Below are 23,528 nucleotides of genomic sequence, written 5' to 3'. Positions count from 1 at the left end.
ACGCTGCGGTGTCCTCAGTTGGAGATTGTTTGACATTATAGGACTGAGAGTCCGGGGTGACCAGGGGGTCATCAGGGTCATCACTTTGATCCGCTGCCCCTGACCACTGATTGGAGACATCTTGATCAGTGTCTGTATTGTGAGTGAAGCCCATTTGGCTGTAGTCTGCAGTTAAGTCCTCCTCACTTTGTGTAGGAGAATGAACTGCATGGTGTGAGTAGTCCTGAAGATGTTCAACAAGAACCGGAGAGGTGGAGGAGACCATCTTCTTTTTCAGGGGAATTTTGTAACCCTCCAAAGGGTGTTCAGGCGCGATCTTCCGCTTGTGGACGGTAAGCCTGCCCGACTCAGAGTCAATGAACAGTTTTGTTTGGTTGTCGTAAGAAGGTTCATGATAGACGACCTGTGCATGTGAGGACACTTTCGCCACCTTTGGAGCTTCCTGAGACTTTGGACGTGCAGTGGGTGGAAGACCAAACTTAAGTGGCGTCGATCCAGCCTGCTTGGAAGCGGAAGTGCCGGCTTCGTGCTTCTTAGACGCCTGAGTAGGCCGCTCGCTTGAGCGCGTCGAATCGACCTCAGTGTGCGGTGCGCCTCCGACTTTCGGCGTTGACGATAGTTTCGGGGCGACCTTTGCCGCGGCTTCGACCCTTTTCGCCAGCCCATGCTTCAGTCCCGAGAGGGGTGGCTGCAGACCTTTCCCGACAGGAAGTCCCTTGCCCTTCTCGCCACGTGTGGTAGTGGACGCGGGCACCGGCGCCGAGGCCCTCGAGGCGACGGTCTTGGTTTCAGGGCCCTGCTTCGGAATCCCAGTGTCGGCGCCGACGGGCATCTTCGGCGTCGAAGGATCGACGTCGACCTTTGAGGCGGGCGTCGACGTCGAACCGACCACCATCTTGAGCAGTTTGGGTTTCGATTTCTCCTTCGACTGTTTCGGTTAAGATTGCACGGAATCGACCGATGGCTCCTTTGAAAGGGTCTTAGCCTGGCTATGACGCGGGGCTGTAGACCGAAAGGACAGATCTTGGCTAAGGCGTTTCGGCGATGCCTCGACCGGAGCCGGAGCTGGCTGAATGTCAATGATAGGCCCTCGGAGCAGTGGGCGGACTCTGTTCATCACCGGAGTCTTCATCAACGGCCGCAAGGGCCTGTTCGTCGTCCCCTACCTCGACGACATCCTGGTCGTGGCCGAACTCCTCGTCTGGCTCGTCCATATCGAACATTGAGTCATGTTCCAACGCCGGTTCCGATGTTTCTTCGGGAACGTCATCTTCCGCCTCTTCCTCATCTTGGAAGAGTTCCTCGTCCCCGGCATCGAAGATGTTCGCAGGTGCTGGAGCCGACTGTTGGGTCGACTGCCTCGCCGCGCGCCGAAGTTTGATAGTCTTCTTAGATCGGAACTTTGAGCAGGCGAAACATTTTGACTCGTCGTGGTCGGGGGACAAGCAGGTGTTGCACACTGGGTGCACATCTAAGTTCGAATATTTGGAATTACACACACGACACCGCTTAAACGGGGTCCGTTCCATCGTCGATTTAGTCTGTGCCCGAGTTGTCGAGAGTCTTTATTCAACGCTGATCGAAGAACCGAAAGGGCCAGGCACTGAACGAAACAATACTGACGCAAAGAAAGGCCTTTTGGCCGTAGGAACAGAAGAGTACAAGTAAAGTAACTGGAGTAAGAGATTAGACATCCGAACCCAATGGCGGAAAAAAACAATCTGGGGATGGAGAGGATGCCCATGCGCACTGTAGTCCAGGGGAGGAGCCACCTATCTCGTGATACTTCGAAGACTCTTCCAGGACAACAATGTGCAATCATCCGGACCCAACACTAGGCGGCGCTCTATGCACAGATATGAATTCAGCAGCCCTCATGCCTCGAACATAGGTCTTTCGTGGATTTGTAGGTTTCTTTGAGTTATTTTATACTGCTCTCCTGAATCAAGAGTCTGCCTCAAGAGACGAAGGAGGTTTTTTTTCTAAAAAATCTAGAGAATCGTTTGACCACCCACAACCAATCATTTTGGCTTCTCTTCTTATTCTTCAAACACCCCCTGTGGAGACTTGAGTGCAGCGGTGTGTTCCTTGAAACACTACTTGGTTTCACCCTCATTTTGCACTAAATTACCCAAAGGTCAGAAACTTGACTGACAATGACTGTGCACCTTATGGATATCTGCCAAAGATAAAAGTGCAGTAGGAGGCATCATTTTAAAATGTGCATCTTAAATTAAAAAATGCATCTTAAATTTTAAAAAAACTCCAATACCCGCCAAGTCTCACACAATCTGATCAATCATGCTGTAAGTGTGCTAACAAGCCTCCAGTGTAGCTCAGAATCTTTTTTAACTATAACGTCTTAAGTATTGTCCAGACATCTGACATTGCTACTTGTATTTTGTTCTCCCCATTTGCTTCACTGCTTGGTTGAGTTGTGGAGTCTGTGCCTATACCTTTTGGGCTTCAGGGGACAAGGTTCTCTTGTCATAGGTCATACGCTGAACATCAAAATTAATTTATTTCAAAATAACTCTTTGCCATGGTGCAGGTACAGCAAACGATCTACACCACCACATACTGCATTTACTTTTACAGTGCTCAAAACGACACCTGGCATGAATATACAGAATCCCCTTTGTGTTCGGATTTCCTTGAAGTCCCAGCTGCAACTTGCCCTGTAAAACTCACCTTCCTGGCAACACCCCTCTTCCACCGCCTTTCTTGGGCAAAGTCTGCTGCCAGCCACTGCATCTCCTCACAGAGGTAATCCCAGTGTACTTTGGGGCGAAGCGGCTCAGGTACTTTTGACAATCTTCTGGTAGACCAGAATCCTTCCTTCTTGAGCTCCGCAATCCTATTCTCAATCTCTGCCTCCTGCATATGGTATGAAACAAAAGAATTAACAGATATTAGGAAAAGAGACATTTAAAGGGCCCAGATTTTAGGAAAAGGAACATACAAATACAAGCTTTCAAAGTAGTAACACTTTTACTTGCAACCCTTAGTCCACTGTGCAAGTAGGACATCCTGGAAACGAAGAACAAAAACTAGAGCATCTCTGTGTACCAGAAGTTTTATTTTTTAAGAAAAATAAGGAAATGTTACCTACCAATAAACCTAGTTCGGTCACAAATATTCTTTCTGTGAGAAAGTGCCATCTTTCTTGCATGGTATGCCCCCACTTTTTGCGAATTTTCTGATGTGCTTTGACTGAGTGTGCCCTGGGCTCCTGCCAAAACAGGTGCCCAGGGCCTGTGTTCCTTCCCTAAAAATGTGTTGAAACTAAAACCCAATTGGCATCTCAGGCCACATGTCAGCCCCTGGTAAATAGTACCCTAGGTACCCATGGCATTATGACCAGAGAAGACCCCTAAGGGCTGCAGCACTTATTGTGCCACCCTTAGGGGCCCTGCAACCTGACACAAACACACTGCCTTTGCAGGCTGAGTGTCCTAGTGCAGAACTAAAGAAGCAGTTGACATGGCACACATACCTGTGTGCCATTCCCACACACCCACTGCCCTGGCATACATCAGTCACCCCTCTAGCAGGGTGTCCTATGCCAGTGGTGTAGGCACAGGTGCATGCGCCCTGTGCCCCTACAGTACCCAGGGCCATTCCTGGGCACTATAAGTGCAAGTGATGCCATTAAGAGTATATGGTGCTGGTAGGTTGTCATTACGAACTCCACAGCACCATAATGGCTACACTGAAGACTGACTAGTTTGATATCAAACTTCTCAGCACATTAAACTCACATTGATGCCAGTGTGTGATTTAATGTAAATTGCACTACAGAGGGCACCTTAGAGAAGTCCCCTGAAACCTAACCTGCAATCCACATCTTGTCTGAGCGGCTGTCTAGGCTGCCACACAGCAGACATGTTGCTGGACCCCTGGGTAGAGAGCCATCCGCTCTCCTGGGCCTGCAACAAAGCACGTCCTGGGGAGGTGCTGGGTCTCCTCCCCCAGGATGGGTAGGGGAAGCTTCAAAGGCATGCCGCCTTTGTGAGCTTCTCCAGGCCACTTGCTGTACTCCGCAACAGGCCCCCACCCGTTCTGACCCCCACTCTGGTGGGAAACCCTCAGTGAGGAAAGGGGGTGTGCCAGCCTGTGACAACTCCATCCCTCAGATGGGAGAGACGAGGTGAAGCACAACTCCAGGCTCCGGCAATCTTGAGGATGGGGAGCCCTGCCCAATCACAGATAGGCTCCTGCCCCCTTCCCACAGGAGAGGAGCAGGATAGGGGGTGTACTCACCCCAGGTAAGGGACTCATTGGTCCCTGGACTCACCCTACCTGCAACGCCCCTGAATTTAGTATTTAGGGACACCCTGTACCTTCCTTCCGCAGATCCAGATTCGAAAACAAGAAAGAAGATCAAGAAGACTTTCTTACACTTTCCAAATAATTTTAAAGAAGATCATTGAACATGTGCAGGTTGCCCCTGGAACGCCATTTTACAGCAAATTTCTCATGTTCTTCATTGCTTTTATTCATTTTATTTTTAACATAAAAAGGTCTCCAGAGAGCCCCCCAAAAAAACAGAAATAAACAAGCATTGAAAATGCAAATGGCTTTAACTTAATCAAAGGCGAGACCTATTGCATTTTCAATGCTTGTTATTTTTAACGGCGTTTTCTGCCTGTGTTTTTCTCTTTTTATCCTGTTGTGTGGTATGCACGTGCTGAATGCGTGTGAGTGACAAACAGAAGTTATGTTTGAGTGAAGGTAGCAGATTTGTCTCTAATATGCACATTACATAGGAACTCCGGGACAGTGAATCGTGCATACCTGCAAAATTGCAAGTGATGTTTTCACCTAAATTATCCAGACTTCTCCCCTCCACGCAATGATGCAAAACTACAGTTGTAGAAGCACAAAATCATAAGCAAGACTGCGCACCTGTACCTCTGGACTGAGCGAAAAAGGGTTGACAAAGCCGGTCGGTTAGGGTTTAATGTGTTGATGCATGTGCATGCACTGCAAGCACATTCAAGCCAGACAGAACCAAAAGGCTCTTTTCACTTGGCTGCAGTCCTGTTTAGGTCTCGCCTGGCGAAAGCAGCGCACGCCCTGCTCTCGCTAGAGAGGACCTTTTGGAATCAATTCTCCCCGTGGGCTTGTGCACGTGTCTGATGGACAAAGATGGCTGCTTTTGACATCTGTCCAATGCAGACATCCTACGCGTGTCCATGGGACAGTGGACAGTCCCACGCCATTTTGTTCTCATAGCTCGGGTCATCATTGCACAAGGGCGCCCATGGTGGCGTGCTTTCAAATAGCATGGCCTTAGCGTGATCGCTTTCACTTTCGAGCGGCTATGCTTTTTTTTTTTTCCAGTACAATAGAAGACATTTGGTTTGGTTTCAGAAATCATTTGGAAACACTTGTTGTCTTTAAACATTCAATTCCCGATGTGTTTTGCCAAATCACAGCAGGGTCATCAATCTATGCCAGCTCAGCAGCAGTGCCGGGACTGGGGAAGCTGAGTGATCGAGTTAAAACTGCAGGGAGGCAAAGATGCATGATGGTTTACAGAAGCATGCAGTGGCTGCAGCTGGGCTTTATTACAAGTGGCCCCTAATACTGTTTTGAAATACAACATCCAGGCTTTTATTACACACTTTGCTGGAGCGCGGTCTGCGAACTTTAGCGGCCACGCTTGGTTTATGCGTGTGTTTTCCGAAGGAAAGTTGTGGGCTGCAACAAGGCAGTCTGAGAAGTTGGGCTTGTGTTACCAGTGTGTAATGCTTACCGAGGTCTTGTTGGTCTTCTCTCCACAAACCTCCGTCAAAGCGGGTGACAGGAGTGGGAGAACAAGCATTTACAATGCAATGGTTTCGCCTTTGGAAAAGTTTGAGCTATTGGCATTGTATATGACAAAAATGTTATTTATGTGTTGGTTTTGAAAATAGATAAATAAATGGCATTGTTATTTACATTGCCATTAGCTTAATCTCTTGCAAATGTGAGACTTATAGTACCCTACGGACGAGCTCTGCAGACAGCAATTACAACCACACAGACACACACCTAGAGCCACACACACCTAGAGCCACACAGACACACACCCAAACACACACCCAGAGCCACACACACACACACCCAGAGCCACACACCCACCCACCCAGAGCCACACATACACACCTAGAGCCACACACACACACACACACACACACACACACACACACACACACACACCCGCACACCCAGCTGTAAAACAGCACATGGCAAGTATGAAGAGAGTGATACCGACAGGAAATGAATTGTCAAAGTGTGATACGATCTTGGTGCATAAAATTATGCACACATATTATACAATAAAGAGGCTGTACTACTTCTGTCTATAATGCCCTAAAATGTCTGTCAACAACAAACAAGAATTGCCATCCACTGTGGAGTGGCCTGAAATTGAAGCACTATTGAAACTAGTATTTGCAAAGCCAATAGGGCTGCCTCTTAGTTGAGGGAAGTGTTTTGTAATATTTTGGCGAATGAGTGTGTGACCTCAAGCGGTCTTTAAAATAAAGTACCAGAGCAAAACAACATCTTGGGCTACAACAATATGGAAATAGGAAATCTGGGAGCAGGACCCTTCGCTGATCAGCCTGCATTAGCATAGTTATTCTACACTCTAAAAGAATAGCGATATGGATCGAGTAAAAAGATGAAATCGGCATTTTAAGTGGTGAACTTAAAAAGGCATACATAGCAAAATATTGCATAGTAGATACTTTTGACAGAGGCGCAGTATTTTTTATTAGATCGTTAAAATAAAAAAAGATTGTGTAAACATGTATCTACTTTGTGAACAACAATAAATGTAGCAACTCTAACAAAGGGGTTGTCGTGTGGGGAGGGAATCTATGCAATTGCAAGTAATTAGATCACTTTTTGATCTGACATTTCAGCTTACCACGGTTTATGAAAGATAGCTTAGTGTAGGGCAGAATGAGCGTGATGCACAGCTCTGACTTCCAGGGTTGGATAAGGTTCTGAAAGCATCTTAGTCAGGGATGGGCCCACACCCAGGGCGCCTACTAGGTCATGGAGCTGCCTGCGTGAGGCTCTTGCGTGCAGAAGACACAGTTTAACTCTCCCTCAGACCACCCCCCCGCCCCATCTCCTTCTCAACCCTTGCTGCACATAAAGACAAATCCTACCCACCCCTCACCGACAACTTGGCACCAGCTTTCCCAGCTTGAAGCATCTGCGCTGTGGGTGAATCGGGTGAGGTGGGGAGAGGCAGAGATGTTTATGTTCAGAGGTCAGTCACTGCAGAGATAGCCAGCCACGGACTGACCTGGGAACACAAAAGAGCTACCTCGTGCCCCATTTCACCCACGATCAGCAGTGAGGACGCCAAACTGATTCTGCCCAGGGCACTCCCAGAGCAAAGGGCAGCGCTGATCTGAGCCATGAATTACCAGGACTGATGTCGTACTGAGCGCTTGTAAAGGAAAGGGTTAGGTTCCAGCACCTTTGGAGACTCGTGAATACCAGCGCTCTCTCTTGGTACGGGTTCACGAGGCAGTGCACCTGTGTCGAAAAAGCCAACAGAAAGGTCCTACCCAAGAAGGAACGACTTCTTTGCTACACCCTGGCCTTGAGGGGAGTTTCACACTACGGGAGAAGGGCAAGTGGGAAACATCATGCTCTGAAGCACTTCGGGGGAGAATTAGGTTTTTGCAACTCACTGAACTTCACGTTATTTACATTTGTCCCGGGCCGGGACTGGCCTCCCTCCCCCCCCCCAGGAACGGGAAGACGGACAGCGGAAGGGGGGCGGGAAAAACACGGACAGCGGGAGGGGGGGCAGGAAAGCACACGGACAGCGGGAGGGGGGCGGGAATTGCAGGGTTGGTAAAAACAAGCAGTGACACTACACCTCTGGAGCAGTGCCTGTTGCTGAAAAGCGACATGAACAACAGCAGCCCGCACACGTGCCAGGAGGCAGCCTAGGCTATATAACGAGCCACTCGTCCTTTAACTGTGAGTCTGACAGAACTCAAACTGTCTCCTCAATGTCTCTGTAGTAGCCATCAGCAGGCACCACTTGACGTTCGTGAAAGGTATGCCGTGCGGTGATGGAATCCAATGCTACATAATTACATATAATATACATGCTTACATACATTAAGCATCTCATTTAGCCCCTATGTAGTCTGCACAAAAGTGCGCAACGTGTGCTGCCTGCCTGTACCACTTAACTTTAGTGTAATTATAGCGGGAGGGGGGCGGGAAAGACACGGACAGCGGGAGGGGGGGGAATTGCAGAGGCTGGTAAAAACCAGCAGTGACACTACACCTCTGGAGCAGTGCCTGTTGCTGAAAAGCGACATGAACAACAGGCAAGGCAGCACCATGCAAATTCTAATAAGGGTGCTGGCGGGATGATCTGTGACAGGCAGTTCACTAGTACGGACTCTGAGGCAGAGCTGCACCTCGGGTGACTTCAGTACGCCTACTTGAGGCTTCTGTTCTGGACAGCGGTAGGGGGGGCGGGAGTGGGCATACGGTCAGCGGGAGGGGGGGGCGGGAACGGGCACTCACCTGGACTTCTTCCGGCGGCCGTGGTCGGCATAATGACGAAAACAAACACCCCAAAAAAAAAAAACGAAACTCCGCCCACCGCCCGATGACTATGCAAAAAGGGTGGAGAGGGAAAAAAAATGCAGGAACGCCCACGAATCTGGTCCGGCCATGACGGACAGATCTCTGTTCCAATGGCTAGCCTCCATTTATGGAGCTAGCCAATGGAACAGAGGGCGGGACTAAGCAGTACACTGTAGAGACATAAGATTTCTCCTGGGCGGAGCTAGGAGCTCCGGCCCCAGGCGAAACCTAAAAACGCGCGTGTGCAGCTGAGGGGCAGGCAGTGTGCGCCAGGCTCTGCTGCTGAAGCTGCACAAGAAACTGGAGCGCGCGGGCGCTGGATGCTTCCAGCTGCTGGAGCCAGGGCACGTGGGATGCGCGCATGGCTGAGACCTCGACCACAAGCAGCCACCCGGGGCTCTGCCTGCTTCTACTCTGTGCCCGGAACATAAGGACATGAGCTGGGCTGCTGCTACCATCCACAGCTACTGCTAAGTGCCTGACAACCTGACCTTCGCAGGACACCATCAGCCCCAGTCTGCAGCCCCCACCTCCGCGTGTATAGAGTGCGCACCCCTGTACCACTGACTCCTGGCAGCCAGTGTGGTGCCCCCAGTGTTGACACAACCATACATTCACTGTGTATCCACCTCAGAGTACCACTGCATCATACATTCACTGCATCAGCCTTAGATTACCAATGCATGGCTCATCTGAACTCGGCGGTGCCAGAAGCCCATGTCGGAGTGGGCTGGCACAGAGGAGAGTGCCCAAGTTGGTATTTGGAGGCACCAGGCGCCCCTCTCGTGCTCCTCCTTTTATGGGGTCACCCGGGTTCTCAGTCAAGAGAGTGGGTCCATGTTTGAATCATTTATAGGGACTGGGTGAGGGTGGGAATCGGAGGGGGCCTATCCCCTCCAATCTGCACACTTCATCCTGGCTCTCTTCCCTGCATCTTAGTGTGTGCGCGTTTGTGTATGCAAGTGTGTGTGCATGTGCCTGTGATTGTGTGTCTAGATCTGTATTTGTGTGTCCGTGTGTGCACGCATGTGTGGGTCTATGTTTGTTTGTCTGACGGCAGGTGTCTGGATCTGTGTGTGTGTGCCTGGATCTGTGTGTGTATGAGCGTGTGTGATTGTATGTGCGTGCGCATCAGTGTGTTGGATGGTATGTCTGTATGTGAGTTTGTGTGTATGCGAGTATGTGAGTCTGTGTGCCCGTGAGTCTGTCATTGTGCCTGCGTACGCGTCTATGCTTGTGTTTGCCCGTGGTTAAGTGTGTAAGTCTTTGAGTACGAGTATGTGCACGTTTGTAAGTTTTGACATGTGCATAAGTATTTGTGTATCCGTGTATTTCTTGGTGTATAAATGTATACAAATAAGTACATATGGAGTTGTTTGTCTATAGGATGTGTGCAAGTTGGTAGGTGGTGTATTTTTGCGAGTGCAATCATGTGTTTGCGTCACTGTGCCAATGTAGACATGCGAATACAACAAGCTTTTCGATGAGGCGTTTCCGTGGTGTATTTTTGCATCCAGAAGCACTGGAGGACTGCTCTCAAGGAGGGTGAATTGTGCAAGATTTATATCCTCAAAGAAGCTGTGCATGTTGGTCTTTCCTGACCCAAATCCATTACTTCAGAGGCTTTTTTAATTGGCTGATCTTTCACCTGGTGTTGTGGACAACAGGAGACGAATAGGGCATCATCCATGACAACCAGCTTGAATGAAGCCTTTGACAATTACTGGTTGGTTTCTTTTCAGCACATATTCTTTTTTAGGAAGTGCTTTATTAAGGAAGACATTTCATTGATTATTCTTCACAGCTTTTCTTGCGTTTCCCTATAACCAAGAAGCTTATGAATTTGTATAGATGATTTTGCCCACCCCATACATTTTGATGATGCACCTCGTAAATTTAAGACTGCTCAGGGCCATTTGTAATAGCATATTTCGCAGCACACCAGGATGGCACTCGGCTATCCGGGTGGGACCCCGATGATGAAGCAGGTCACCAACCAGGTTGGTGAGTGAGGGGTCTTCTAAACAAGGAACATCTTCCTTGTGTCTTCATCCATTCCCCCATCTCCATTAGGACCACTACCCGGTTCTTTGGTGATACTCCTCATTTTTGTTTACATATACTTAGGTCTAGGGGACCATGAGTACCTCCCTCCACTTTGTGGAGAAACCCTTACTCTCTTATTGTTTTTGACATATTTTGCCATCACATAGATTCCTGTGGACTGATTGACAAAACATTTTTTTTTAAATCTATAATTTTTATTATTTGAAATCTACACATGACATATTTCCAATGGGTGTACCACACTCAACAATATATACTCATGTGGTGGCTTGTCCTTTTGGCCAGGCTTATTGTGCACAAAAGTTTTAAAAGTGCGAACAACATGACACAACGGTCATGTATTTATTTACCTTTCCAAGATGGCAGATGGACGCCTATCTAAGAATGCTGAATACAAATTAATACAATGTGTGCAGAAGTGCAGAAACCTGTGGCCTGGCAGCAAATTGCAGCTTTCATACCTCCCAAAGAAGAAAAAATTAAAACAAATTAGAGGGGGGTGGAGGAGCAATGGTGGATCGGGTGGGAAGAGGATGTTACTGCTCACTGATCAATGTGAGCAGTAGGTGGTTGGCCAAGCAAGGAAGAGCGAGGGTTAAAAACATCTGGCGTGAGGAGCAACTCAGACAGTGGGAGGGTAAATTCAAAGGTGGAAGCAGTACATAAGTGAGGGAGCAGCAATATACCTTAGTCTCACGGACTGCTAGAAGAACAAGCAGTGAAAATGCAATAGGTCTCGCCTTTGATGAAGTTAAAGCCATTTGCTTTGCTAATGGTATTGTATAGCAAAGCAAATGGCTTTAACTTTATCAAAGGCGAGACCTATTGCATTTTTAATGCTTGTTTTGTTTCAATGTCAAATAAAGTTTGAATGACAGGGAGCCTTCAGTATAGCCCGTGTTTAGTTTCTACAACATAGATGAAAGTAAGGAAGGTGTTGGGGAGAATTAAGAGGGGGAGGTTGGGGTAGAGCCAGCAGGAGCCCCAGGTGACAGAGAAAACCCTTCTGAGCAAAGATGTCACTGATAACGTTTCAAGCCAACACCTGACAGAGACTGCTCAAAAGCAGGGAACGGTTGAAGGGGACGCTCTAGGAGATTATAAGAAAAATGTCGGCATGACAGCTGTGCTATCAACTCAGATCAATAATGCGTGCAAACCTTAAAAAAACAAAAAACAAAAACACAGGCAATTGTGCACATACACACTCCTTCAGAAACCACTAGCAGCTGTGCACACACCCCTTCAAAAACACAGGCAATTGTGTGCACGCAAACACACACACACAACTTAAAAAAAAAAAACACGAGCAATTAGACACACGATACTCCGACTGCTGTCAGAAAAGTATAGAGAGCTTTTTCACAAGGAAGGGAAGAGTATAGTAGTACTTAAAAAATGGCTTATGTCTGTTGTCGGTTCACAAGCTACATAGCATGTGTCACATGTACCGCATGCAGGGTTCATGACTGACTGTTGCCCACCGAACCTCAACAAGCTACCACAGGGTAATTAATGTACAGTATGGTAAACAGGCCACCGACAAACTCATTACCGTATTTGTCAAGTGACTTACCTGTAAGAGATCCATGTCAGAGAGTGAGTAGCAATTACACAGGCGAGGCGCCAATACTGCTAAATTTAACTTGTTTTAAATAGCTTTAAAAGGCTGCCAATGGAACTTTTACTTACATTTATTAAAAACAGTTCATGTAAATTACAACGTTTTGAATTAAAATCGGTTTACAAACATTGGAATTTTGAGCAGAAAAAATGAAAGGCACGTCAGCCATTGACTTTAAACTGACTCAAAGCACACAAAGCTGTAAGGCCTTTGTTCAGCGAGTAATACAATAAGATACTGGTAATTCATTCAGCCAACAGCTGTTTCCAGCACAGTCCCGCAGTTTTGTCAGAAAGCCACTAAATGACGCATGCTGATAAATTATAAAAGGCGAGTATATTTGTGAATAGCACTGGGGATCTATTTTTATCGGCTAATAGAAAACTACGAAAACATCTGCCTACAACAAATAAAACATCTTATAATTCCTCAACTACCTGCTCATTTAATATTTACTTCTAGAAATAGTACTTTCATCCCTGAATGTTCAGCATATCTCCCAGGAAGGAAATGTCGAACCTTTTTATGAGAAGTTATCCGGAGGTTTGTGTCTTTGAGTAAACTCAGACATTCCTTTAAGGAACATGTTCTGCTGTGTTTATTCAATGCGGCTTCTTTAACAATCTGCACGATTTCCCAAAGATGACAGTAGTACACATCTTTTGCTCATTTCCGTTTATCCCGTACATGAACACCTTATGGTGCAGTGAGCTAAAAAACGGTGATGGATCAAGCCCTGATCTGTTGACTGGGTAGGAGTGTTCTGTTTAATTCAGATACTCTGTCCATCACCACCCCCTTTTCTGAATCGTTTTGTCCACCATAAGCGTGGAAGGGTATACTCAGATGTGAGTCCCTTGCTCATTGCACCATCAGGATTCAAGCAAGCCGGGCCGAAGACGGCTGTAATGCCAGAAACCGGTCCCCGGAAGCTTGTTTCCTTCTCAGTATAAGAATTGGCTTGGTAGTTTGGTCTGCCCTGTTCCCATGATGCACTGGGCCAGGAACAGACTAATTTGCATATAGCCAGGTTCTGAGCTGGGATGGTGCAGTGAGCTAAAAAACGGTGATGGATCAAGCCCTGATCTTTGGACTGGGTAAGAGTGGTCTGCTTAAATCAGATACTCTGTCCATCCCCACCCCCTTTTCTAAAAAAAATAAAAAAAGGCACGCATTTGGGAAAGGTGGGCGCATGTCCAGCCTTTGCTCCACCCATTCCCGTCCGTGTCTAGCTCGCGCAGCAGCCCATGTTCGCCTCGCTACCGCATTCCCTCGCTCCTCTGTGGTGCGCGTGCACCACTGAAGAGTAAAAATGTGCATTTGCTGTGGGTCGGCATTCTCCAACGCAGGGCTATATGCTGTGTAGTACTTCACTGTTTGGAAATTGCAGATGTCACATGGCAGTCCCAGTGGCACGCTTTCCGAGTGCACCACTAGGAACATATGCGACTGACAAAAGGTCAATTAGGTGCAGGTGGCGTTTATGTGTGTAGATTTAGAATTGTATGTGAAGACTCACCTGTAAATTTAGATGTCATTTAAACAGAGAGGGACAAGTTACTCCTTATTTCTCAAGAAAAAAACTGGTCACTGCTGAAGTAAAATCATTTGGACAAAGATCCAGAGCACACTATACGTATCTAAATGATATTCTTATATTCAAGTATTCATTCCTTTGGGATAGATCAACCAAACGTAAGTTTTCAAAAAGTTTTATTATCAACAGTGTTCACCCCTTGTGAATCACTGTGCCTGTCACTTGAGCCTACACGTGTTTCATCACAGCATGTGGCTGTGACTCTTCAGGGCTATAAGAGACATAATAAAAATCAAAATGATATCATGAACATACAAGGTACGTGTAAAAAGAAAAAGGACACCAGTGAAGTGGAAACCAACACAGGGAGGACGGGAGTAGAACAAAATGGTGACTAATAGCACCGAAATTGAAAATGAGTTGTATTTGTATTTAATAAATCCAAACTTAGTGCGACAGAGTAATGTGTCGTGACATACGGCGCATTTGAGAATAGATTAGCCTCTAGTAAATTCATATCTTGACTCAACAAGTAGGTGTGCTGTGACGTGACTTACTCATATTGACTGTTACACTTCAACAATTAACCTAAACAACATTGCATCTCGAACGGTATTTGGGGTGAAAATAACCCGGTGTACACCTTAATAGTAGTGTACTTTATGGTGGTTCATTGAAAAGCTCAAAGTAGCAAGCTCGAATTATTACAAGAGCAAACAAACATGCCTCAGTTATAACTTCAACACCAATGGTTCATCGTTAATTGCAAAGTAACTAAAATTGTTAAGTACTTGGTAAGCAGTAATCCATACTACTAAATTGACTCAGTCTCACAATACATAGACAGTAATTTTCGAAGATAAAACATAACTAACCATTGATTAGAACGGGTTATGATTAATTGAATAACAAATTCCTGTGTTATGACACATATCATGTTTAGGTGATTGCATGGGTGGCCCTCGAATAATAGTGTAACTACTGACAATAGCACCAAGTACTTGCCGTTCAAGTCTTAACAACGTTCTCAATATCTCCCTTCGTTAGTAGGTTAAAGGAGTACCATTTTATCTGGGCATACGGTAACTATGAAACAATGAGCCGTGTCACTGAAATAAAACCATGTCGGTGACTAAGGTCTAACAGGACCGCTAAATTCAGGTCAAATCTTAGTCTAAAAGAAAGGTAACACAGTAAGTAGCTGCGAACGAAAGGGGGAAAGGTTGGAGTCATTACCTGATCTTAATGATCGAGGCGCGTGGTCTGAAAACAGGGAAAAAGGAAAAAGAGGGAATTGTTGGTGCATTCAAGAATAACGCTACCTCGCGTAAATAATAATCATGACTTACTGATTAACCAAACTCACCGGGGAACCGGTCATAATTCCAACCCGGTCCTTATTGGGTGGTTTATTTATTTGAAAGGTAACGGCACCAGTCGGTATGTCCGGTTGCCGTCAGCAATTTGCTTGTCTGCGAGGTTCACAGCGGAAAGTTTTTCATTAATCGGTATTCAGGCTGGAAGTTTAGAAATAATAATAAGGGTATCAATAATGGGGTTCCTCCAATGTGAAATGTGTTCACAAGGAGAAGTGGTCTATGCTTAGAGCGACAGGAATCTTACCCGTGTTCAGCCCGTGATACAGCCTTCTACAGCTTCGGTATCGGTCTCCAAATGCGGGAACAACGATAGCAGTTGTTCCCGCCCCTTTTCAACGCGCAAGTCGCGAGAAAAGCTAGACTGCTCCAGGTTGAAATCCCTGGCAGAAAATGGAAGAGTTACTTTCACTAGGACCTGTAACGGAATCTTATGCATTACATGGCCTACAGGATTCGGGTTTAGCGACTCTCATCGGTATAAGAGATGAGAAAAGTTGCTGGGCTAATATCTTCGGATTATTTAATTTTTATTTTATACCGTAGTGAAGTCAGATTAGTTTATTTTAATTTTAACTTATACCGTAGCGAAGTTAGATTAGTTGAATCTCAGGGTGTATCACAGTAGGATATAATAAGAGGGATAATGTAAGGGGAATCTCTAAATCAGTAATCTGACACAATTAATGTTAATAGTGTGAGAATCAAGTGAAAAGGTTATGTGAATATTATGAATCGTTCGCAGCTGCTAACAGGTATAGTAGTTGGATGGTGCCAACTTTGATAAAAACAATTCACTCTATGGGTCCAGTTGAGCTGTTTTAGACTCTATTCAAAGTCAATATAACATCATATATATATATATATATATATATATATATATATATATATATATATATATATATATATATATATATATATATATATAGACAGAAATTGAAAACAAAACTCCCTTTAAAAAATTGGGAGGAAAAGAATATAGGCTCCTCAGATCTATGATGATCAATTCTTTTGGAACGATAAATATGCATAATTTGTGTAGTCATGCCCTTAACAATGGTCTACGAGTGTAACCCAGACTAGCAATTGAAATTAAACATATTTTTGGAGTTAAATACATTGGTAAATATGTATCATCTCTCTTCGAAGATTCAGTTGTGTACATGCTACATATGATACAGATACTTTGGATGGAATGTCTGATGGGGGATCAACCTAGCTGTCTGATCCCAAGAAGAAATGCAGCTCATCATCAGTGTTCTGGCCGGTTCTAGTCGTATCTAGACGCATGATCCATAGCGCCTCTTGTCTTCTAAGGCGTAGTTCCCTGTTTCCTCCTCTCACTGTAGCTTGTACAACGTCAATACCATAGAAGGTGAAGGATTTGATGTTACCTGGCGAAGGACAGGAGGCCATATGTATAGCCATAGGGTATCTCGGGTCCTTAGTGGCATATGCTCTAGCATGCTCTCTTATGCGTTCTCCGAGTGCTCTAATCGTGCTCCCCACATATCTGCTTTTACAGGCACATTCAATAATGAACACCGTGAATTTCGTGTCACAGTTAATGTTTGTTTTGATTGGGTATAGTTTGGACTGCATATCTTGTATACAGGTTTCAAATTCTTGTTCCTCGCTACAGTTCCTTCTCGCTCTCATAAATTCCCCATAAGAGATACCGTTTATCTGATGGATAGGATGACAACTGTTGCTATGAAGAATTGAATTGCATGCTGTTGTTTTGCGGAATAACCTGCTATGTAGAGTCCCATTTTTTACATATAGTTCTAAGTCTAGGAAAGAAACCTTCGAACTACTGATATGCGTGGTGAATCGCATATTCATGTCATTGTCATTCAGATATATACAGAATTTCATAAGTGTAGTCTCCGTTCCTGACCATATTAGGAGACAATCGTCTATGTAGCGACCCCAGTAAAGTATATAGTCGATCCATTTGGTGCCTCTGATGCTCCAGATCATGTCAGTCTCAAGAGTTCACATGTAAATGTTAGCAAAAGAAGGGGAAAACCTTGAGCCCATGGCTACTCCCCTGGTTTGTCTATACCATTGTTTGTCAAATACAAATTTTTTTTTTGATTTAATATGATATCCATCATTGTTACCAGCATTTTGGTGTGTTCAAGCAGTGTGATGGGTCTGGTATTTAATGCTCTGGTTACGGCTGCTAATCCCAGGTCTGGCTCAATGGAGGTATAAAGGGATACTACATCAAGGGTCGCCATTATAAGTCCAGGTTGCCACGTGATGTCTGCTAAGATACTCAAGATATGTTTAGAATCCTGTATGTAGGATGGCAAGTTCTTTACCAATGGATTCAGGAACTTATCCACGTTTTGTGACAGTCTTTCTGTGGGTCCACCAATCCCGGACACAATTGGTCTTCCTGGTGGAAATGAAGCAGGTTTGTGGATTTTGGGGAGAGTGTATAACCAAGGATAGGATGGACGTGTCACCTTTAAGTACAAGTATTCCGCATCATTTATCAAGCCTGCATCCTTCCAATCTCTCAGATGGTTATTAATCAGTATTGTTAATGGACCCATGGGATTGCTGGATATTGCTTCATAACAGGAGTTATCAGATAGTTGAGAGAGAATTTCTGTGTTGTAATCTATTTTATTCATGACCACTACATTTCCCCCTTTATCAGCTTCCCGGATAACAAGGTCCTGGTTGTCACTCAAAGTTCTTAACGCTATTCTTTCTTCCCTGGTTAGATTGTCTCTTAACATGTCGGTGATTAGAAACTTTCGTCTCATATTTGTTGATATCTTCCAACACAAGTTTATAGAAGGTGTCAATGGTGTTGCCACTAGGCAAAGTGGGTGTCCATTTTGACTTACTTTTTAGGCCACTATCTATAGTACTGTTAGTCTTTTGTTCCAAATCAGTTAGTAAGTCATTGAAGGAGTTTGGGGGATCATCAAAATCCGTGATTGATAGTAACAGATGTGAGGCCAGGACCTCTTGGATGCTGATAGGGTTGGTAGAAACCTCTACAGTATCGTCGGTGCCAGTGGCACTATCTGTAGGTGTACCCCAGAAGTGCTTTTTTAATTTGAGTCCTCTAATATATTTGAACAGGTCAATCTTCATCCTTGTTATTCGAGGGCCGCCCATGCAATCACCTAAACATGATATGTGTGATAACACAGGAATTTGTTATTCAATTAATCATAACCCGTTCTAATCAATGGTTAGTTATGTTTTATCTTCGAAAATTACTGTCTATGTATTGTGAGACTGAGTCAATTTAGTAGTATGGATTACTGCTTACCAAGTACTTAACAATTTTAGTTACTTTGCAATTAACGATGAACCATTGGTGTTGAAATTATAACTGAGGCATGTTTGTTTGCTCTTGTAATAATTCGAGCTTGCTACTTTGAGCTTTTCAATGAACCACCATAAAGTACACTACTATTAAGGTGTACACCGGGTTATTTTCACCCCAAATACCGTTCGAGATGCAATGTTGTTTAGGTTAATTGTTGAAGTGTAACAGTCAATATGAGTAAGTCACGTCACAGCACACCTATTTGTTGAGTCAAGATATGAATTTACTAGAGGCTAATCTATTCTCAAATGCGCCGTATGTCACGACACATTACTCTATCGCACTAAGTTTAAATTTATTAAATACAAATACAACTCATTTTCAATTTCGGTGCTATTAGTCATCATTTTGTTCTACTCCCGTCCTCCCTGTGTTGGTTTCCACTTCACTGGTGTCCTTTTTCTTTTTACACGTACCTTGTATGTTCATGATATCATTTTGATTTTTATTATGTCTCTTATAGCCCTGAAGAGTCACAGCCACATGCTGTGATGAAACACGTGTAGGCTCAAGTGACAGGCACAGTGATTCACAAGGGGTGAACACTGTTGATAATATAACTTTTTGAAAACTTACGTTTGGTTGATCTATCCCAAAGGAATGAATACTTGAATATAAGAATATCATTTAGATACGTATAGTGTGCTCTGGATCTTTGTCCAAATCATAATAAGAGGGAGGTCGTTGTACCTCTTCTCTTCACAGAGGTTAAGGTTTTCCTCTGTCCAAGAAGCACCTATTTTGATACTACGATAACCAAATACTTTACCGTGAGCAGTTGAGCGCCAACATTTCTGAACACTCGAAAAACCTATACATGATGTAAAATCATGTTTAAGTGGAGTGTCCTCAAAGCAGCATGTGTGTCAAGATCACATGAAGACTTAGAAGAATTCTGTACACGCTTTATGAGGTCTTATGCCTTGGGACTTAAAGCGCCAAGAACATAACAAGGGCGTATAAAGTAAAAGCACTACACCATAAATAACAAAATGTGTGTACGCACAGGCAACATTTCTGCTATATACGCTCTATGCAATCTATTTCACTCAGGGACGTAGAAAGGACACCGTTAATTAAATAACATTCCCGAGCTTTATTACAAGACAAAATATTTCATGTCAGTGGTCTTGCTTATAGGCATGTAAGATTTTCGTAGGCAAAAAAACTTTCCAGTCTTCGGAATGAAGTAAACATACTGTCCCGGCACTTTCAAATGCCTTCGTATTGCTACACCAGACCACCACTATAGTCCCTCACACACACCCTGCGCGAATTCGCTTTAAGCCCTAGCAGAAATGCGTGGAAATGTCTCCCTAGAGTGCTGTCGTGATCCCACAGAGGCAGAGTTCACCAAACACACAGTACTGTGACCTTCCATCACACAGGACTTTGCAGGGATTGCACACGCTAGCACTATCAATGAACCTCCTCCCCCAGGCACAGTCGCTACTCGCACAAGAGAGCTGTTGTGTACTCTTCATTGAGGCAGACTAGATTCCCATAAGCACATAGGTGCCCTGTGGGTGACTCATGCCGTGCCCTCACACAGACAACCACAGGGTATCTGTGAGTGCACACTAGCCATGAGCTCTACTACACCACTGCAGTCTCACTTGCCCACCTCACTCGAATTCACACTGCTCGATTAGCACTTCCCCATCCTCTCTACAAACTTTCTAATGACCCATACTAGTGTGTATATCTACCTCTGACTCTGCTGTGATCTTGCGCACTCCCTGCCCTATTTCACACGGAGGTAAAGTTATGCATCCCTCTCATCCTCATATTACCTCAGTTTACAATAGTTTCTTCCTAGATGTGATGCCCGCATAGATAGCTTGGAAACCTGAGAACCAGTGTCTAGTCTCGGCTACCCCGCATGAAAAAAGGGGGATCCTGGGCAAAACTATCAGGTTGTGTCTCGTTATCATATCCATCGAAATTAGCATCATTGTAATCTCATTCATAGGCTCGCGTTAGGCTCTATTTACATATGTCAAGTGTTCTATGCACCTTTAAATCTCCATTCAAATGACTCCTCAATCTTTTGAAACGAAAATGTGGCGGTCGCCCTCGCCTCGGCCCAATGTATAAATCCTATGCATACAATCAGTACAATTTCGGAACTATATATGCATCTCTTGCCATTCGCCACTGTGTGCCCCCTGGCACACTGGCACCGTTCACCACCTTCGTTCAAACACCGTGGCACAGAGCACAGTATTACAACTAAACCTTCTCGTGCAGACACAGGTACACAAAATCTGGGCTTACCCCATACGTGCCAGCACAGTGGCACATCTCATTAACCTCACGCAGTTTGAGGCACAACTATGCTCCTGCACTCGCAGTGTCACATTTGAGTGCGCTCATGCAGACACAGTGGCACATCTCACCTTCCTCGTGCAAAGTGGTACAGGTGACCACCCTCTCGTGGACACAGTGGCATGCCTAACATGCCTGCCTATCCCGCAGAAAGAGGCCTAATCCTCTCCCACGCGGAGGTACCAGCCAGCTCAGTGTTACCACAACTTCTACTTTTTAGCCTCGCTGGCTCGCTCTGCTCTTCCGTGCACACAAGGAGATTCTCACCCAATCCTCACAAAGCAACACAGCAGCCCACATACCCCTCATTCCGAGGCTTTCAAGCGATATCTTGAGGGCGAGTGTGTTACAAACATGAAGAATTGTGGCCGCGTACCTTCAATCCCACATTAAATGCCTCATGGGTAGACGCAATGACTTAACGCAGCAAAGAAGAAAACAAGTTACTTACCTGTAACTGTGGTTCCCAAGTATTGGTAACTTTAATAGATTCCCATGCTTTTGTATCATTGCCTGTCGTCGGAATGGGAGTCATGGTAACAAAAATAACATAGCAGTAGGTACAAAAGAGAAAGAAAAAGGCCTAAGCTTCATTCCCTTTTGTATCATATCCGCCTCTTTTTGTAAAGAGACCAAACTTAGGCATCAGCCTATCAGAAGAGCCTCACCCCTTAGAACTCTCCTGAAGGAACCTCAGATTTTTGTAGCCGTTGTGTAACAGTCACCATATCTGCTGAAGGCTGAGCTTTCCTCGGGGAGGTGGGTGGGCGCATGGGAATCTATGAAAGTTACCAATACTGGGGAACCACAGTTACAGGTAAGTAACTTGTTTTCTTGTCCCAGTATTGGAACGGTCATAGATTCCCATGCTTTTGTATCAGAGTAGCAAGCAGTCATCCATAAGTACATTTTGTCGCATAAATAAACATTGCAATAATCATCATTACATGAAAACCAAAATGTGCAGAATAAAAGGAAGGTGGGATAGACAAGGAAAGCTCACAAGCTAGTGGAAGATTTTCCTCAGGACCGCCTGGCCCACCGGTGTATCTTCCTGTTGCAAGGAATCCAAGCAGTAATGCTTTGTAAAGGTGTGCACGCTGCTCCAAGTCGCAGCTCTGCAAATGTCTTTAATGTGCATTCCCGCGAAGAGAGCTGTTGAAGCCACTGATCCGATGGAATGTGCTCTAACCCTGCTGGTCAGCGGCTTTCCCGCTGTATTATGACAATGTAGAATGGCACTCGTAATCCACCTAGCAATACCTTGCTTGGAAAGAGGGAGGCCCTTCTGAGGACCACCAAAAGCAATAAATAATTGGGAGGATTTACGGAATACTTTGGTGCGATCCAAGTAAAATTTCAAGCATCTTTGTTCATCCAGAGAATGTAGCGACCTCTTTGCTGGTGAAGTAGGGTGCGGAAAGAAAGATTTAAGAATAACAGGTTCATTCAAGTGGAAATCCGAGAGCACCTTGGGTATGAACTTTGGATTAGTTCGTAAGATTACTGTATTTCTTTGAAATTGGAGAAACGGCTCTTGGATTGTGAGTGCCTGCAATTCCCCAATGCGTCTTGCTGATGTAAGGGCAAGAAGGAGAGCCGTAAAACACAAACAATTGAAGAAGGGTCTGGGGAAATTTAAAGACCTGCCCAGTTCATATCCCCCCTAACTGTAATCCTAACAACAAAAGAACCGGGGGGTCTATAACGGAGCTTCAAGTACTCCGAGCTGCTGCAAAACTCCTACATAAGTGAGTTAGGCGCTAATAGAGCTATATAAGTCTCTATATCAGAATGTGTGCCAGGACAAACCTGTCGAAGGGCCTACTGAGATTGTTGGTAAGACCCGTACAGAGATGTGTTGGATTCCCATCAAATAGGTATGTAGATCAAGTGTTCTCATTTGGTCATCCAAAAATGGGGGGGTATGTCTCTTGATCAATGAGACCCATCCATCGCCCTTACTCAATTAGGTTGCACCATCAATCGCTAAGGTACCCATGAACAAATGATAAAGATGGGATCGAGTGCAGTGCAAAAATCAAAAGATGTGCGAGTTAAAAACAAGGGGTAAAAGGATCAATAGGCGAAAAACTCTAATGTAATTTGTCCTTTCCCTCAAACAAACAAGAACAATGCAGAGGTTCAGTTTCCTTTGAGTCTAGGGTCACCCACCTTCACTTTGGTCCTTTAGGGCTCCCTACAGATGTACCCTTGGCACACTGTTTGCCTATATGTGAGTTTGAACTAACAAGCAACATCATTATTCTGATATGGCAGGCACAGCACGATATTGTACTGTTTTGACAGCCCTCTACCACTTCAGTTTTTGAAGTGAGGGGCGGATGATTCAGCTCCCCTCCTCCCCCCTTCCCACCATTGGCTACCTTTCTTTGGGTTCATTAGGGGATCATTATCAGAGACCACTTTGCAAGCGCGAAATAGTCGACCAAGCTGATGTCTATTTATAAAGATCCATCAAACACTTGCGCTATGGTTAAATAAAGCACCTTTATTTTTGAACTAGTTCAAACTACAAAGATGGCCGTAATGATGTCATCTTGTAGTTCTTGGGTGAACTACAACACAGTGGATTATGACATCACTCTGTAG

At 45.0% G+C, this 23,528-nt stretch overlaps 1 protein-coding gene across 1 annotated transcript in view; it reads right to left on the bottom strand.

Annotated features, from left to right (window-relative positions):
• SRCAP (Snf2 related CREBBP activator protein) overlaps positions 1–23,528 on the bottom strand; it is a 1,720,489-nt gene that overhangs the window by 1,453,262 nt on the left and 243,699 nt on the right. Inside the window, exon 5 of the mRNA XM_086931673.1 lies at positions 2,692–2,877. Coding sequence (XP_086787799.1) covers positions 2,692–2,877 — 186 coding nt within the window. The remainder of the gene's footprint in view (positions 1–2,691; positions 2,878–23,528) is intronic.

This window comes from Lissotriton vulgaris, chromosome 7 (assembly GCF_964263255.1).
Source record: "Lissotriton vulgaris chromosome 7, aLisVul1.2, whole genome shotgun sequence".
In the NCBI taxonomy this organism is placed as follows: domain Eukaryota; kingdom Metazoa; phylum Chordata; class Amphibia; order Caudata; family Salamandridae; genus Lissotriton; species Lissotriton vulgaris.
This window is presented reverse-complemented; position numbering and strand designations above follow the sequence as displayed.